Genomic DNA, 18101 nt, shown 5'->3' on the forward strand with positions numbered 1-18101 from the left:
CAGACCAAGTGGCTCTTTCAAGAGAGGCCTGGGAGAGGGCAGGGACTGTCTTGGCATGGCAACAGTGGGCTGTGACAGCCCCTCCCTGGCTGTCATGGGACTGTTTCCAGCTCTTCACTTCCCGCAAACTAGGGCCTTCCGCACGCTCTGTTCATTTCCGACACCAGAGCATTCCAAGGCCATCTTCCTTGCTTCTGCCCCTGAGTGGTGTCTCTGCCTCAGTGGGACAGCTGTGTGCCCACTGTCCAACTATAACAACAGAGGCAGAGGAAGGCAACATGTATGTCCCAGGACCCCCAACTCCAGGGATATTCAGCAGCAGCCCATGTGTCAGTGCTGTCTCTACCAGGAGGGGTCCGAGGCTGGGAGGCAAGTCCTGAGGAGCACATGAACAGTGGGAGCCACACCCCGACCCCACTACCACACCCCACTCCCACCCTCACCCTCACCCCCACCATGCTACCTGGGACTCACAGGTGTGTCTCAGCTAATGAGACCGCAGGCCCTGGGCCCAGTGGTCAGGGCCATAACCATGCTCTACTTCCACCTCTGCCCAGGCTGAGCAGTTCGTTTGGTACTACGAGGCTGCGATGGGCGCTTTCTGGCAGCTGCCTGTGAGGCCCCCGATGCTGGTCTTCTACAGCCACAATGACCCCTCTGCAATACTGCCCACCTGCATGAGCTGCTGGCCAGCTGGCAGCAGGAGGGCACGCTGGTGTGGGCACGGGCCTGGGAGACCTCCCACCATGCGACCCACCTGTGCCAGCACCCCCCTGAGTACCGCAAGGCCTCATCACCTTCCTGAGGAGGCTGGGCCTGGCGCCCCCCATCTCCAGCCCAGCTCTCATGGGGCTCTGGGCTGTGGTTCACCACCAGGATGGGGGCCAAGTGCCCAATGGACAAGGGACAGAGACAGGATGACAGAGGTGTTGATACCTCTTGGTTTATTCTGATTATTTAATATACAATGATGCAACTATGATCCCAAGTGTGCAAAGTTAAAGCCTTCAACTGCAGCTGAGAGGAGAGGGCGGGAATGGTACACCTGGGGATGGTAGTGAGTCAGGAATGATGGGCAGCCTCCTCCCCAGGGCCAGGGACAGGGGGAGTGGCCTGAGGAGCAGGGCCTGGGTAGCCTAGGACCAGGGGAAGGGGGCAGAGACCTCCCTCTGGCCTAGGTCAGGAGCCCAGAAGTGCCACATCATTGAGGGGGCAGCAGCCTGGGAAGGGGCCAGAGGCAGGGCCAGGAGAGCACCATTTCTGGGTGGGGGGTGGGGAGAGAGGTGCCCTACGGGAGAAGCCAGGAGGGGCCACCTGTCCCAGGAGTAGGAGCCGGGCTGGAGCAGGCTGCAGCGAGAAAGACCTGAGGCAGGCACAGAGCCTGAGAGCCCAGGCTGGCTGGGCTCAGGGGGACAGAAGAAGGGGGAACCCAGGGGCCTCCCAGGGCAGCCTGGCCCCTGGAGCAGTCCTGACTCTGCGGGGGATGCCCAGGGAGGGGCCACAGACCCTCAGGGCCTCCCCTCCTCTCTCCCTGAAAAGGAGCTGAGGAACCCCTAGTGCAAATCTGTGGACCGCTCAGTTATGGAGGGACACTGTGCCCAAAGGGGGGCCCTGGGGCGCACCCCCTCCACCGCCTCGGCCTCCACCACTATCTTCAGTACAGCCGCTTCTCGTAACTGTGGGGACAAGGCAGGAGGGGAAGGAGAGTGGGTATGTGGATCCTGCTGCCTTCCCAGATCCCCTTACCCAGACCCTGGGCTGCCAGGGCAGCCCCCAGATGTGGGAAAGGCAGTGAGTTGCAGAAGCCCCTGCCTCTCAGCCACGGGGGGCAGCAGGGGGGAAAGAGCAGACTCTGTGCCTTTGTCCTCCCCAGGCCAAGGCTCCCGGAAGAACCAGGCCAGGTCCAGGGATAGCCATGCTCCGTCTGGCCACAGCCACAGCTGGTGGACTGTCCTCAGTGCGGGGGTGGAGAGACAGCTCAGGAAGGCACGGCCCATCCTCACAGAGCAAGCTCAGACCAAGCTGAACCTCTGCTGCCCATGTCTCCACCCCATCCCCGCACGCACAGTGGCCTAGGCCCCTTGTAGTCACTGGGTCCAGTCCAAGACAGGGCAGCCTCAGGCCTGTAGTCAGGGACACCTCTCTGCACCCGAGAAGGGATTTGTGTTTCTGCTAGAGGAGGGGCTACTGCTGGCTGTCCCACCACGGTGCTGGTCCTAGGGTCCATGTCCCACGATTACACCCCAGCACCACCCCCAACCCAATGCCCCCTGCTCCCAGCCCAGGTCCCACCCAGACTGCCCCTGCTCTACTCTACACTTGGCCCGGGCAGCGCGGTTACTTACACGGCAGAAAGGTATAGCTACGGGAGGATGGGGCAGAAAGAGACATAGGTTAGATGCCCGCCTATGCCTTGGGGGACAGGCCCTCTCGACCAGGGCGGGGCCGCATGCCTGTAACTACTGCTGCCAACTAGCACTGCCCCCGCCCACGGTCACCCCAGCACCGGCCCTGGCATCTGTCTCTCTGCCCTTCTCCCTGCTGGAGGGCTCGTGCCCCCAGCCTCCACCTACCTGCCTGGTGCCGCCACCAGCAAGAACCCAGCACTGCCAGCCCCTGCCACCAGCCACCAAGCTTCTGAGCAAGCAAGGGCTGGGGAGCCTGGGAGAGGCTAGTGGCCACATCTCCCATGCCCTGCTCGGGGGAGATGCCCGAGGGGAGGGGAGGGCCTGCCTGCGGGGGCTAAAGGACAGGGTTCAAGGATGGGCTGGGCCCTGCAGGGGAGGGTGATGGGGATATCCTGCAGCAGCATCCATCCCTGGTGCAGATGGTCTGTGGGGCCCCAGAAACCTCAGCTTGGCCTCTGAACCACGGCCCCACCTGCCCGACCCAGTGCCAGCCAGCTGGGGCAAGGAAGCCACCACACTTACGAGTGCAGGCCATGGACACCACCCTCAATCTGAGCCGACATGGTCCGCTTCTCAAACTTGAGCTCTCCTGAGTACATCATGGACCTGCAGGCAGGTGGGTAGATTAGGTCAGGGGTACCAAGGGCAGAGAAGAGAGAGAAAGAGAAAGGAAGCAAGGCGGAGCCAGGAGACTCCCAGTGCCCCTCCACCTGCTACCCCTCTCATCACAGCACTCACCGCAGGACAGACAGGCTACGGGCACCGATATCCTGGCAGCCATGCTGGATTCCTGCGATGAGGTAGGGCACGAACTTCTGAATGGAGCCTTTGTCCTGGATGGAGCCCGAGACGCCCTGTGCGATCTTCACCTTATCCCCCTCGCTGCGTGGAGGGCGGGGACTAAGCCAAGCAGCTCACGGCTCAGGGCACCCCACCCCAGCTCTCAAGGGCACTGGCAGAGGGGATACCACTGAGAAGGACCCCAAAGCAGCCTCTCCTTGGACTACAGCATAAAAAGCATAGATTCCGAGTCAGGTGACCCAGGTTCTGTCCCAGGTCTGCTACTTGTACCCTGGGCCTTGGTGTCCAGAACTATAGTATGGAGATTGGGCACGATCTTGGGAAGTCAATGGCATGTGGGTTGTGGGCTCATCCGCCTGGGGCCAGGGCTCAGGGCAGGGCACCTGAAGTATCGTTTCTGACTGCTGCTGCTCTTCTCCATGGCATCCAGTGAGCCCATGCCCCGGTACTTCTTGAGCCTCACCCCATCCGAGAAGAAGTACTCGCCAGGGGCCTCCGTGGTGGCGGCGAGCAGGGAGCCCATCATCACTGCAGCGGGCGAGGGGTCAGTGCCTCTAGTCCCACAGCCCTCCTACTGCCCCGCCCAGCTCCCAGCCCCCACCAGCCTGCCCAATAGACCCGCTCACCTGTGGAGGCTCCAAGGGCCAGGGCCTTGACCACGTGCCCCACGGTCTGGATGCCGCCATCGGCTATGACCGGCACCCCAAAGCGCCGAGCGTACTCGGCCACCTTGTACACGGCAGTGCCCTGGGGTCGACCACAGGCCATCACTGCGGGAGGGTACACAAGGCAGAGGTGTCAACAGCACCACAGGAGCCAGGTACAGGCCCCTTTCTCCTTGTACCCGACCTCCACTCGGGGAAAAGGGCGGGGCTGGTTGAGGCTTCTGAGGCACAAGATAGGTGGCAGCAAATAACACCAGGGTGAATGTCACTCCAGGAACCTGGACCACCCCATCCATAACAGCACTCTGGGAGACTCTGATGGGGGCAGCGGTACTGGCCCCCAGACTGTGCACTCGGCCTGGGGGTCCCCAGTCTCACCTCGCCCCACGCACTAGCTCCCCCATGAGGCTTGCATTTGAAAGCCCGTTAGCAGGGTTAGGCACTCACGGCCTCCTCTGGGCTACTGGTGTGCATTTCTTTAAGTTTAACTGTCGAAGGTCTTTAAGTGTGAGGTTGGATGTGGGCATTCTAAGAAACCAGTGCTTATCTAGGGATGGATGCGAGGCTGAAGAATATGGAGAAGAGGCCTTCTCCAGAGGGATCTTTCATTCATTTTGTCCCTACTGTACCCCAGGGTTTAGAACAGGGCCTGACACACAGTAGGTGCTCAATTAATATTCATTAAGTGACTGAGCAAAAGCCTACATTTCACTGAGGTGTCAGCTAAGGTGAAGGGTAGACACTTAAAAGCAGAGGCTCTGGAGACAAAAACGGGGAGATGTTTTTGGTAGAGAAGACCAAATGGGTCATTCAGTGTTCTAGAGAAATGACCCTCACTAGAGGGAGCAAGTACATCCCCTCAGACCAAGCCAGCCCCCACAAGTCAGCCACCAGCCTCCAAGGAGCACCCCTCAACCACATGGGGACACATGTCAGGGTCTCATCCTTCCCCATTTGTGTCCAGGAACCCACCCCACAAAAGGGCTTCATGACTCCCCAACTGTCACCACATGGTAGCATGGGTGTACATCTTTATACATTCAGGGCATGCTGTCTCCATGTCTTAAGCATCCGCCTTGTCACAAAGCTAATCCGAACTGAAGCTGGCTTCCAACAAGCACCTCAGAGAAGTATTCACACCAGCCATGGGCCTCTAGATTGGGCCTCCTTGACCAGAATCTGAGAAGCAGACTGGCGCACATCCAAAACGCCAGGTAACCTCATCTTACACAAGCCTCCCCCTCAAGTCAGTGACCCAGACAGGCAGAGTCAGAGCCCCAGTTACCCCTGAACCCACCACCTGGGAAGAGGCCTGGCAGACTCAGCACTCAACATGCATCTGCGGATGCATGAAACAGTGAGGCCCTGAGGCCTGGGGAGGCCCAGTGGAGTGTTTGAAGTGGCAGTCACCCATTCTCCTACTGACACTCACCTTCTTGGGTGATGCAGATGGAGCCGCAGCCCATCCCCACACGCAGCCCGTCCACACCAGCATCAATCAGGTTCTTGGCCTGAGCTGCTGTCACCACTGGGGAAAGAGGAACAGTGTGAGGATGGCATGCCCCTCCAGTCTAGCTCCCCCACCTACAGTGACCAAAGCCCATTCATTCAGCCCCCAGCCCCCCATGCAGGAGTGATGCCATCACCTAGGGATGGTGAAAGACAGAGAAGAAGTTCCACAGTGAGGGGGCAAGGCTGAGGATGAGAGGGGACCCCACACTCACCATTCCCCCCAATCACCTGGAGGTGGGGGTACTTCTGCTTGACATAGTGCACCATGGCGATCTGATACACAGAGTTCCCTTGGGATGAGTCCTGGGAGAAGGGGGACAGGAAAGCTTAGGCTCAGAGGCTGAGAGTCTTCACTGGGGGAGGGGGTACTGAGTGGACAAACTCCTGAAATCATGAAACATGTTACAAGAACGCACTTTTGTGTGTGTGTGTGTGTTTTTTCTGAGAAAACACTTGACGGCTCTCAGCTGATTCTCAGAGGGGCCTGCTTTCCCCAGAAGGTTAAGCACAGAAATGTATAGTCTCAGAGCAAACACAGCCCTTTCATACCCCCTGTATGGACTGGTCCCCACAGCAAGGACATGTGGCCTGGGGTCGTACCCTGTTCTCACCAACTCACCAGCCAAACTAAATTATTTAACCTCCTGAAAGCCTCAGTTTCTTCATCTGACAAGCAGGCATGGTAACTGTACTTCAGGGGGCTGTCGGGAGGATGAAATGAGTTTGTCTACATAAAGGTCTTTGTGTGGCGCCTGGTGAGTTGGAAGTTCACAATGAATGTGAGCTATAACTACTGGGGTCAACTTATGAGCACGGAGCACCCTCGGAGGCGCCCACAGTTTGTTCTAGCTGTCAGAGCACCAGTGACCCTCCCAATTCTGACTCCCACGAGCGCTCAGAGCGGGGAGGAGAGCTGCAAGGAGGGTCACAGGCTTAATGACGGGTGAACAGGGGTCTCCTAAGCCTCTACTGAGCCACCTGCGCTCCAGAGCGGTGCCCGTACCAGCACTATGACATCGGCGCCTGCCTGGGTGAGCAGGTCCAGGCGGTATTTGTCATCCTCACGGGTGCCCACGGCTGCCCCACACAGCAGCTGCTTGTGGGAATCCTTGGAGGCCAGAGGGTAGTCCCGGTTCTTCTTCAGGTCGGTGCGGGCAATGATGGCCACTAGTTCATCCTGATCATTGACAATGGGCAGCTTCCCTGACGAGGAATGCAGAGGTGAGATGAAGGAGCAGGCTTCTGGGCACTGGGGTGGGGGTGGGGGGAGAGAGGATGAACATGGACCACTCCAGAGCATCCACTGAAGTACTCATAACAGCCACTAGGTGACAGCACCCACACAGGAAGTACTCCTAGGTACCTGGAGCTCTTCCCAAGGAACAGGAAGCAAAGAAACCTCACAGCCAAGCAGGTTCCTGGAGCTCTTCCTCCCCTGTGGCCTGGCCACAGGAGGGTGGGCAGCCCCTGAGCACTGGCAGCCTTTCACCTGCTGGGCCACAGGCCACAGTGGTCAAAAGCTCCTACGCAGGGCACAAATCTGAGGCTGTCCTGCAGGGAGGAACATGTGCCCTGCCCAACACCACCCCCAGAGAACAATCCAGTATGAGTCAGGGACTCATTCTGTCAACAGCCCCAATGTCAAAAATATTTAACTGCAAGACTTCTCAGGGCCTTTAATAAGCTAATGTACAATTCTTTATGCAAGATGAGGGATATAGAAAGCAGTATTTTGCAGACTTATAAGACCACAAAGCCCTTTCTTTCTGATGAGTACTTCACAGGACTAGTTTTTGGGGGAAACATACTGTGAAGATGCTGAATAAAGGACAGGTTTTCCTAAGCCAGGAAAAGGACCTCAGGAATCACACTCTCGCCTGAGGTTATTCAAACCTTCCCCAGGGCCCAGTCTGGGACCTGGGACAACCTGCAAGGCTGGGAAGGCATGGGGCCTGGGGAACAGGAGCCAGGCTGGGAGGTGTGGAGTTTTTTGCCTACTCTTTGGTACCTTTCTTGCTGCGCTGCAGGATCTCATTTGCCTCTTTCAATGTCACACCTGCTGGAGCCACCACCAGCTCATTCCGCGGTGTCATCACCTGTGGGGCCAGGAACATTTCCCTGCAGGTTGGCAGGTAAGAAAGAACGGAGCCAGGCCTCCCTCTGGTCCCTGGTCACAGGCACCAGCCTGAGGCCCCAGGGTGTGGGGTCTTCTGTCTGACCCAGCCACCCTTTCCCTGCCCTGCAGGTACCTCACTAAGGAGGGTGGTGTGGTCCTTCTCAGCGAGAAAGTCAATGTCTCGGGAGGTAACGATGCCCACCAGCTTGCTGCCCATGGTGCCCGTCTCAGTGATGGGGATGCCAGAGAAGCCATGCCGAATCTTGGCCTCCAGCACATCGCCTACGGTGTGTGAGGGGCTCAGCACCACGGGGTCTGTGATGAAGCCCTGTTCAAATTTCTGCGGGCAGAGAAAGAGGGAGGAAAAGGCTGGAAGAAAGTTAGAGGTGGTGTACAGCCTGGCCACAGGCGGCAGCGGGTGTCCTGGCCATGCCACAGAGGAGCCAGGGCTCTCAATGGGTGAGAGACTGGTAGGAAAATGAGGGCTGAGCCCCCATTGTGGAGAAGGGCAGACAAGACCCCACAACAATCAGCCAGGGAATGCAGCAGCCTGCAGGGCTAGCAAGGGATGGTGAGAGGATCTGAGGGGTGGGGGCGGACGGTGGCATCTTCTTTCCGGGGATGGGCCTGGTACTTGCCTTGACCTTCCGCACCTCGTTGGCCTGGAACTCTGGGGTGCAGTTGTGGTGAATGAAACCAATACCGCCCATCAGCTGGGGTGGAAGGGAAGCATAGTCAGAGCCAGGGGGCCAGCCCTCCTCACTCTGCAAAGCCCACCTCTGATTCCAATTCCTCCTGATGTCCAGCCAACTCTGTTCAGTCCCCTTGGCCCAGGGGTCCCCACCCATGTGCCCAACTCACAGCCATCGCGATGGCCATGTCAGCCTCTGTCACAGTGTCCATGGGAGAGGAGATGAGTGGCGTCTTCAACGTGATCTTCCGAGTCAGGGCTGAAGTCAGGTCCTGAGGATGGAGGCAGAGTCTATGTGAAGAGTTTTATCATTCACTTGACAAACATGTGCTGAGCTCCTACACGTACCCAGCACCAGGACAGCCCTGGGGACACAGCAGTGCACAAGGCAGACAAGTCCCTGCCATCTCTCCTGGAGCTGACCTTCTACTTGGGAAGAAAAGTGATGGAAAACCTGTACAAGATGATTTCCGTCAGGACATAGGCTCCAGAGAAAAACAATAAGGCCAAGTGACCCTGGAAGAAGCATGTGGTGGTCAGGGAAAGCCTCCCTCTCAGGAGCTGACCAGTGGAAGCCAATCAAGGGAAAGTCTGAGGGCCTGTCGTCCCAGGCCGAGGGAGGCGTTTGTGAAACCCGCCTCTGATTCCCACTCTTCCTGAAGCGTAGTGGAGAAAGACAAAGAAGGCCAGTGGGGTAGAGGGCAGGAGGCAGGGGCTGAGGGGCGAGAGGCAGGTGGAGGGCCAGGATGTGTAGCCTTGAAAGCCAGGGAGGTGAGTTTAGATTGGATTCTGAGATGAAAAGCCACCGGAGGGTCTGAGGCAGAAGAGAGACATGATCTGATGTACGTTTTAAAGAGGTTGCTCAGGGTCTGATGTGGAGAACGGATTCTAGGCGGCAAGGCCTGAGGCAGGGAGACCACCAAGGAGGCTGCTGACAGGGCCAGGCAGGAGAAGCTGGTGACTAGGAGGGACAAGGTGCGGGAAGGAGCCTATTAGACATCCAGGAAAGTAGGTGACAAAGCGTCTTCCACTTTAGAAGAGCTCAGGACTGCAAATATACATTTGGGAGGCATCTGCCTATGAACAGTAGGTCAGACCAGATCAGAGCCCTCCGAGATTCAGGCCAACAGTGTGGATCCCATCCCCCAAAACACTCAGACATGGACTGTGGTATATAATTTTTGGGGATTTAAGGCCCCTGAAGTCCATCTACAGACCCTGGCTCAGAACCCTGGCCCTGTAGTCTAGACAACGCCCCCTTCTGCTCTCTCATCATACCACAGAAGAGGCACAGCCTTCCTGACAGAGGCCACAGGACAGGTCAGCCGGCAGGGGTCTCTTCTATCCCTCTCTTTCCAGCACACTGCCTAGGCTCCAGCACAAAGCCAGGGTGCTAGGTAAACTGCGGTAAACTCAATAGCTGATGGTTGCTATCATAAGGGAAATACCCAAAATAGCCCAAATTTCCTCCTAAATATCTGTCTGGGTCAGCACTGGCTACACAGGCTAGAAGTGACCTTCTCCAACATATAAGTGATCCAGGCACCCTGGGGTCCTCTGGCCTTTCATGGGAATCAGACCACAATAAATATCAATAACAGCAAAAGGAAAGAAACTGTTTCTTAATGTGTAAGAATTCATCATAAAATAATCTAACTTTTCCACGAAATGGCTTACACCCATCAACACTACCCTTGGCTCCTAGGAGTTCATCGTATGTTAACTGTGTAAAGGACATTGCTCATTCATCTGGCTCATTGCTGAGCCCCTCCGGTAAAGCAAGGCACTGTGTTTCCTTGTATTCGTCCAAAATCTAACTCCTTCAAACCCTATTTTAGATTCTTGTATGTTGTAGATCCACAAACAAGTCTGTCCACTTCATTCAAAGTCTTCATAATTTTATTGGCTTCTATCATTTCCTTACTCAGCATTTCAGACAACATCCAATCCTTCTGGTCTATGGTAATAAGGCAGCCACACCCATGCCCACCCCCTCCTAGGGCCTTCTTGACCCTCACACCTCAGGCTCTGTCAGGGACAGAGAGCCCTCTGGCCCAGTGCCAGGCCCACCACGCAGGAAACCCTTGCATCCCCACTCCTGCCTCTGCCCCATTAGGCATAACCCACTGCACTGTGCCAGTTTCTCTGGCACCAATAAAGGCCGCATCCACCACACTCCCAAGGAAGGTCTCCCCTACACCCTGCCCTTGAGCAAGAAGTCACCCTCTTCTCCACATACACAGCCCCTCTCCCCCATCAACGGAAGAGGTACTCACCACCTCATCAGCTACGAAGTCTATGAATCCTGGGAGAATCAGGAAGTCACTGTGAAGAGAGAAAAGCAAGTGTTACTAAGTGAGGAGGGTACCCGCAAGGGGCAGGACCTACCATGCCAGGAAGGCAGCATGGGGGTGGGGAGAGGGGCAGGACTGGAGCCCCCCCTGATTCCTGCTGCCCCGCCAGGGCTGACCCACCCTCGTGCCCCTCACTAGCATCTTGGCAACTCCAGCCCAGAGAGCTAGAGCCAAAGACTGTGGGAGGTCTGTGGACCCAGGATGCCACCAAGTCAGTTGGCCCAAAATGTCCATTGCCTTCAGGACTCAGAGTTTGTCAAGGGACACAGAAGTTCCTGTTATGCCACACAGGAGATACAGTGCCTGCCCTTAAAAACTTCTCAATCTTGATAGGGGGAGACAATAAGCAAACATGGAATGAACCTGAGAGCAGTTCAGTAGTGCAGCATGGCATGAACACCACACAGCACACAGCACAGGATAAGCTGCACAGCCCATGCCGGGGCTGCTGAGTCACACAGGGTTCAGAACAGCATGGAGGGACCCCGGGGGGCTGAGCGTGGGGCATGTTCGGACAGAGCAGGCATTGGCAAATGTTTGCACAGTTGGACTGGAGCAACTAACAGACATCGCCTGGGATGGGAAAGGGGAGGAAGGTCCTCACAGTTAGGACCAGGACACTGGGTCCCCATCCAAAGCATGGCAGCTGCCAACTCTAAGGTTGGCCATGGTCACAGCGAACCCCAGAAGGTCTGCATAGGTGTGGCAAGGCCCAGTGCCACAGCCCAGGGGCCCCGACAGGCTCAATCTGCCTATCACAGGGCCTTGACAGACACACCCAAATGCAAATGTCCCACACTTCAGGAACACCTCCAACTGGACTAAGCAAAGTAGAGGCACCCCAGCACAGGAAGGAAAAGCTACAGGGTGGATGGGAGGGGGAGGGTCTCTAATCTGCCCCAGGCCCTTGAGCAACTCCTAGGAATTTCCCTAGGGAGTTTCCCTGGGCAACTTCAGTGAAAAATATATCAAAGAGATACTCTCTCCCCCATCATCAAAGACCACCAAAGAAATAAAGAATCTTAACTGCCCTGCCCCTGCCCCTCAGCAGCCCCTCTTCCGTAAAGTGAAGAGGCCTTTGTGGCTCCCTTAAAGGCCAGAGAAGAAATGCTGGGGTTTGGGCCCCTTGGCATTTTCTAGGTATTACATACATCCCTCACCTGGCCCACACCCCAACTACAGACAGGCAAGAGGAGACACTCCTCAGGAGTGACTAGGTGTCCTGTGTCTAGGGAAACTGCCTGCCAAGCAGGAGTGCTTACAGGCAAGGACAGGGACTGGCAGGAGACAGGGCAGGGATGCTCTTGGCTTGCCAGCATCCCCACTCCGCCCCAGTCCCAGGTTCTGATGCTCCTTCCTGGCAGGGCCACAGTCCTGCAGCCAGGAGAGCTAGTGCCAGGCCTGCAGCAGGCAGGACGGTTGGCTCAGAGCCCACAGAAAAGCAGACTAAGCCAGAGGCAAATGGTTGGTCTTGTCCTCCTCCCAAATCCCAGGTGGGATGGGTTTCGGGGTGGTAGTCACAGAATACTCATGTCCAGGGGAGCACTAGTGCGAACCTGTGGGCACCCAGGGGCACAAGTGGGAAGAGGGCTGGACTGAACAGTGGAAAAAGGAGCCATCCCAACTGCCCAGCTGGGCCTCCCCTGGGGGTAACACCCAAGCAGCTGCCTTAGCTAGGCTCCAGGGCCCCCTCTGTTCTCGTGGTGACGCTGGGAGTGAGGGTGTCCTGGACCAAGGTCTGAGACAAGTCTCCATAACTCCCACATTTCGTCTTCCCACACGCGGAAAGGCCCATCCACACGGCCAAGATGCCCATGAGAGGGGGGAAGGGGGACGATCGGACCCAGATCTGGCCAGAAACAGGGCATGGCACCGAGGGACGTGATGTCGCTATGCCACGTCCGTCTACTCGCGGCGCGGGCCGCCTTCCTTCCCTTGCCCAGTTCTCCCCGCCCCCCGCCGCCCAAGTCGCTCGAATCGGGCCCGGGAACACGGGCGTCACCGAGCGGAGCACGGTGCACGTGCAAGGCCGGGGCCGGGGGATCGCGGCGTGTCGGTGTGAGCACCCAGGTGGGGCTGAGGGCCCCTGCGCTTACTTGTAGGTGAGGCCGTCGGCGTTCGCGAAGAGCTGCTGCGCGGTGAGCCCATCCTCGGGCACGTAGCCGGTGCCGCCGCTGATCAGGTAGTCCGCCATGCTGCCGGGAGACACCGCGACCCGACATAAACACCCGCGCGGGCCGCCCCGCCGCCGCTGCCGCTGCTGCTGCTGCTGCTGCTGCTGCTGACGCCGCGGCCACGCTGCCGCCGCGGGCCGGGCAGGCCGGGGGCGGGGGCTGCGGCAGCGGCGGGGCGGGCCCGGGCCACCGCCCTCTCCTCCCGCCCCTCCCCCGGGAGGCCGCCGTCCCCGCCCTGCGCCGCACAAAGGGCCCCGCGGAGCCCGGCCCAGCCGCCGCGGCCGCACGCTCGCGCAGGGCCACCCGCAGTGGCACAGCGGGGGCTGGGGATGGGGGTGTGGGTGCAACCGAGGAGGGGGCTGAGCCAGGCCGGGACACGCCCCCTCCGCCGCGTCTCTTCCCGCCTCCTAGACCCCCCGCAGCGCATCCCCACGCTCGCCCCCAGCCTGGGCCACAGCAGGCCACCCGGCCTCCGCCAGCCTGAGTCTACTCTGGCCCTAGTCCCCATCCCCAGGGGTACCTCTAACATGGTTTACTTTTCCCCAAGACTAAGGCCCAGACTCTGATCTGGGCCCGGAGCTCTGAGGACGTGGTTTGAACTCACAGCTCCCCGACACACAGTAGTTTAAGGTTGTACCCTCTGAGCAGTGTACCCTCCCTCGTGACTCCCCCCAAACCCGACATCATTCCAAGGGGGCAGGCATTCTTAACAATGACACTCCCTGACCTTTGTGTGGCCTTAGAACTCTCTGCAGTTTACAAGGCATTTTTCATAAATGATCACATTTACTCTACAATCTATTAATTGCCAATTATTAGGTACCCTCATTTTATGGATGCAAAACCTACAGTTCAGAAGGGAGGGAGGGGCAGCCCTGCTTCTGTCGCCCTGTCCAGTGCTTCAGTCTGACATCCCTGTCCAATCCCCAGCTCAGAAAGTGGTGGGGTACCAGGGGTTTTAACCCCAGAGAGGAAAGTTCGTTTTCCTTTGGGAGGGTAGTGTGGTGGGCAGATGAGTGAGGATCACAGGCCTGGCTTAGCCAAGTACGTATGCATACAAATTGGGACAGATGCTTAGGAAGTTCTGAGAATTTCCCAAAGTAGAAGTGTGGTCACTGTGGGTGCCCAGCAAGACCCAGATTTCCACATGGGGGCAGTAAGATTAGGTAGCAAATTGATTCACATGGGCAGAGGTAGGGTAGCAGGGAGGAGACCCTTCCCTCTTGTGTGACCAGAACTGCTAATGCGACTGCCTGACCAAAAGCTAAAGAGCATGGGGCCGGCCCAGTGGCGCAGCAGTTAAGTGTGCATGTTCCGCTTTGGCAGCACGGGGTTCACCGGCCGGGGTTTGTCAGTTCGGATCCTGGGTGAGGACATGGCACCGCTTGGCAAGCCATGCTGTGGTAGGCGTCCCACATATAAAGTAGAGGAAGATGGGCACGGATGTTAGCTCAGGGCCAGTCTTCCTCAGCAAAAAAAAAAGAGGAGGATTGGCAGCAGATGTTAGCTCAGGGCTGATCTTCCTCAAAAAAAAAAAAAAAAGAAAGAAAGAAAGAAAAAAGAAAAAAAAGCTAAAGAGCAGATTCCTATCCCCTCCAAATTCCCAAATTCCCAATTCCACCATCTCCTCCTTCTGTCCTCCTGTGGTCCCCACAGCTCACTTCTTGGTGAGGTGAGCGAAAGGCAGGGCAGGGACACAGTTCTCTCTCTGGCAAGGTGGCTGTCTGTGATGCTCCCTCCCTCCTTCCTCAGCTCTGGGAGGCTGGTTTGTTTACCTCTCAGTGGTGTGGTGGCAGCCAGGCCCAGGGGAGGCTCCATGGGATGCCCAGCCTCCCACAATGACGCCCCCGGGACCCTGCCAGGAAAACACAGACTGTTCCATCTGTGTGCAGAGGGAAGGGGCGGCTTCCCACAGAGCTGGGGCAATGAGGCCTGTGAGACTGAGAGTGCTAGAGGAGACTCACAGACGTCCACAGTGTCCTCTCTCCTCTAACTGTGAGGGACCAGAACATCATAGACCCCAAGCTTCCTTCTCCACCAGAGGAGCCCCAAGGAGGCCTCCTGATGGGGGCCTCTGAAGGTCCTCTGGCATGGAAAAGGAGGGAGCGGGCCTGCTGGGATTCTCTGCTGAGTGGGGGCTGTGGCCAGCTTGCCAGCGATGTTTGGGAAGCACTTGACTCCTCAGCACTCATAGACTCATCCAGAGTGCCCGTGCCATATGGGGGAATGGGGGTTACCCTCAGGGAACAGTACTAGGACCTCTCACTGGAGGTCCCCCTCCAGGCAGAAGAGAGAGACCAGCCAGAGAAAGCACTCTGGCCATCCAGAGCTGCCCTGGACACCTTTCTAGCCACAGAAGGATAGGGCTATAATGGCAATTGCAGACACAGAGCACAGGCTGACCCTATGGTCTCTTTGGGTCTCTAAGGGACCTGCTCTGGGTCACTTTCCCCTACAGCATGGGTCAGGAATGGCTAGGGTACTATTCAGGGTTCCACCAGGGCTGGGGCCCAGGTCAGCAGCTGGGTTCTGCCATCTCAGGTGACCTTAATGTGACAGCTGCCCCAGCCTAGAACTCAGACCCAGGGGAGGAGGCTGCCAGGCTGCATTGTGGGGAGGGTCCCCTTCCCAGTGACAATAGACTTGACAGCCCCACTCCCTTCTCCTGCTGCCCCACAGCCCCTCCTGCTTTGACCTGTGTCAGGGCTCCTCATTACTCTAAGCTGCTGGGCTCAGCCCTGGGTTAGGCTGTCCTTTTCCAGAAACTGTTAATCCACTCCCCCAGCCCCCCCACCCCCACCACTTTCCTCCTCCCTCTTCCTGATCTTCCCCAGCTGCTTCCTCCATAGGGCAGAGACACCGAGGCAACCAGTGGGCCTCCTCAGCCCAAGGAAGAGGTGTTGGTCCCCTGAGATTCCCACCTGGCAGCTGTGAGGGCAGCAGGGCAGGAGAGCAGCCTGAGCCCCTTCCTCAGAGTAGTGGGGGAATAGTGCCCAACTGGGCACCAAGGTCGAGGCTGGGAGCCCAGAGGTCTCTATCTGGTCCGCGGCTGTTTGAAGGGACAAGATTTCAAAACATTTTTGAGGAGAAGACTGGGGGTGGGGGTAGGGGGGAAAAAGAGGTAACAACAACATTGGCATTGTTGAGCTGGGACAGGGGACACGGTTTGCCCAAGTTCAAGCCAGAGAGCAGTAACACTGGCCTCAGACCCAGGACTTCTCATCCAGCCCTGTCGTCTTCCCACAGCTCTAAGCTAGTGATGGCAGATGGAGGTCTAGCCAGCAGGTTTTGAATCTCATTACACCACCTAGCTGGGGTTCAGGTTTTACAATGCTTTTCAGAGCCTGGTTGGGGGTGGGAATGGCCCCTTGATGCAAAGTACAATCTGGAGAAGGGATGCTCCTGCATGGCCCAGGTCTGAGCTCTGAAACGATACTTTTGTAATATCTGCTCTAAGCAAGACACTGCCTCCATCAAGCCCCCAAGTGCCCCAGCCTGCTCCCTAACCTCCTGTGGGCTCTCCTTATTGCCCTGGTTCCTGAGCCCCAGTAGCTGGATTTCCAGGATGGGAGGAAGGATAGGGTCGCCCAAACCTGAGGCAGTTCTAGAGAGGCCCCCCATGGGGGCAGGAGAGCCAGGCTTCACTCAATAGCCCCTTAAGCCCTTAAAAGTTCTTACATAAGCGGCCAGCCCCTGAGCGGAGCTGCAGGGCTAATTCCCCCAGACCACCCCCCCAACCCAGCTTCCAGGTCACCTCCCCAAGCTGCTGAGCACCAACAGATGGGGCAGAGAAAGAAGTCCAAATCCTCTGGACCGGAAGGATAGCGGGATTGCATTTCAAGCTGCGATACAATCCAGAGATTAGTCACTGTCTCCTTTTCAGTCAGTCCTCCTGGGTCCCAGCTCAACACCCCCACTCTTCCTCCAGTGACCCTTACAGACCCCAGCACACTAAAGGCAGGAGAGGGTCCTGAATCTTAGGAGAGACCCTGAGGTGAGCTGCACTGGCAGCCTCATCACACCTCAGTGAATGGTCAAGAGGGGACAGTGTCCTCGCCCGGCTCTGAGGAGGCGATCCATCTGGACACCTACACCTGCCAGTAAGACTCTGAAGACAGTTCTAGGAAGAAACAGCTAAGGAGGACTAAGCAAAGTTGAACAGAAACTCCAACAAGCACTGTTTGAACCTCAGGAGCCACTTGGACCAGGTGTCGTTGGGTGTGTAGTCGAGGTCCGATCCTGGGCTAAGATTTTAGGGAGCGTTTTTCGGACCTGCTCCCGGATGCAACGCAGCACTGAACCCTTTGCACAGTTCCCGCCTGCATCCCCCAACTAAAGCTGGCTGCGTGGCGTCTGAGCCCAGTTTTAGGAAGTTAGAGGTTGGCGCTGTTAGAGCGCAAAGGTGGTGGGACCTGCCCCTCCCTTCCCCCGCAGCGCTGCCTGGTTCCCGGAGCCGCCGCGCCCGCCCCGGATGCGCCCCGCGCGCTCTGCCCTGGGCGTCACCTCTCCGGCTCGTAGCCGGCCTGCAGCAGGCGGGCGCTGTACCGCTGCGCCGCCGTCTCGTGTCCCGGGTGTTGCCGGGCTCCGGGCTCCAGAACAGCGGCGGCTCCGTCTCCCTGCAGCGGCGGCGGGAGCGGCCCCGACCCAGCTGGCAGAGCCAGGGGCCCCTCCATGCGGAGGCCGCGGCGCGGGGCGGGCGGGAGCCTCTCCGCCTGGAGGCTCCCGGGGCCCGGGCTGGGGACTGAGCGCAGCCCAGCTTGGGCCCGGGGAGGGGGCGGGGCCTCCGGGGCGGGGCCTGCGTGCCGGGGGCGTGGCTCGAGTGATGGGGCGGGGCATCTCGGGAGAGGGAGGATCCGCTGGGCTCCGCCGCTGCACCGCGCTTCTCCGCGTCCCGCCCCTCTACTCAGCTGCCCAGACTCAGCCGGTGTGTCTCATCCCGGATCACGGGGAGATGGAGGTGCAACTGCAAAGAGCCCTGGCATCTTCGCCGCCGTCCAGACCCTCCAGTTTCTCCTGGTCCCTCCCGAGGAAAACCAGAGAGGAAAGGAGCGCAGTGTTTTTCCAGAGGCCGTGGTTTTCTTCACATCTTGTGTGGGTCCCTCTGCATGTTTCTTTGGAGCGCCTCCTACTGGCCAGCCGCAGACCTCCCTGCCAGGGCAAAGTAGGCGCGGGAAGGCTATCCATCTCCCTTTGCCTACTGCCTGCTTTGTCTATTCAACAGATTGCCGTAAACTAGAGGAAAACAGATTTTCTTCAGCCCTTACCTGCCACTACCTGAGGAAGGGACAGATACGGCTGCAGCTCCTTAAGGAAAAGGGCCTTGTCGTCCCTCGTTTGGGGTACCCCATAACCAGGGAGTGGGGCTGAGCACACAGGTGCT

General features: G+C 58.1%; 1 protein-coding gene across 6 annotated transcripts; it reads right to left on the reverse strand.

The window, feature by feature from the left end:
- Positions 1–927: 927 nt before the first annotated feature.
- On the reverse strand, positions 928–17511 carry IMPDH1 (inosine monophosphate dehydrogenase 1). 6 transcript variants are annotated; one of them, XM_070617622.1, is made up of 17 exons: positions 17225–17486; positions 15643–15770; positions 12644–12742; positions 10470–10518; positions 8364–8465; positions 8141–8215; positions 7636–7842; positions 7395–7482; positions 6390–6589; positions 5599–5689; positions 5307–5402; positions 3836–3979; positions 3593–3737; positions 3147–3290; positions 2931–3014; positions 2346–2362; positions 928–1676 (listed from the first exon to the last, which is right to left on the reverse strand). In XM_070617622.1, the coding sequence occupies exons 3-17, from the start codon at positions 12739–12741 to the stop codon at positions 1576–1578; spliced, it is 1641 nt and encodes a 546-aa protein (XP_070473723.1). In that variant the 5' UTR covers position 12742; positions 15643–15770; positions 17225–17486; the 3' UTR covers positions 928–1575. The 6 variants fall into 6 exon arrangements, with proteins under 6 accessions (XP_070473723.1, XP_070473724.1, XP_070473725.1 ...); XM_070617623.1 differs by lacking the exon at positions 15643–15770 and adding an exon at positions 14497–14576 and having other exon boundaries at positions 17225–17458; XM_070617624.1 differs by lacking the exon at positions 2346–2362 and having other exon boundaries at positions 17225–17497.
- Positions 17512–18101: the final 590 nt, after the last annotated feature.

This window comes from Equus przewalskii, chromosome 4 (genome assembly GCF_037783145.1).
Source record: "Equus przewalskii isolate Varuska chromosome 4, EquPr2, whole genome shotgun sequence".
In the NCBI taxonomy this organism is placed as follows: Eukaryota; Metazoa; Chordata; class Mammalia; order Perissodactyla; family Equidae; genus Equus; species Equus przewalskii.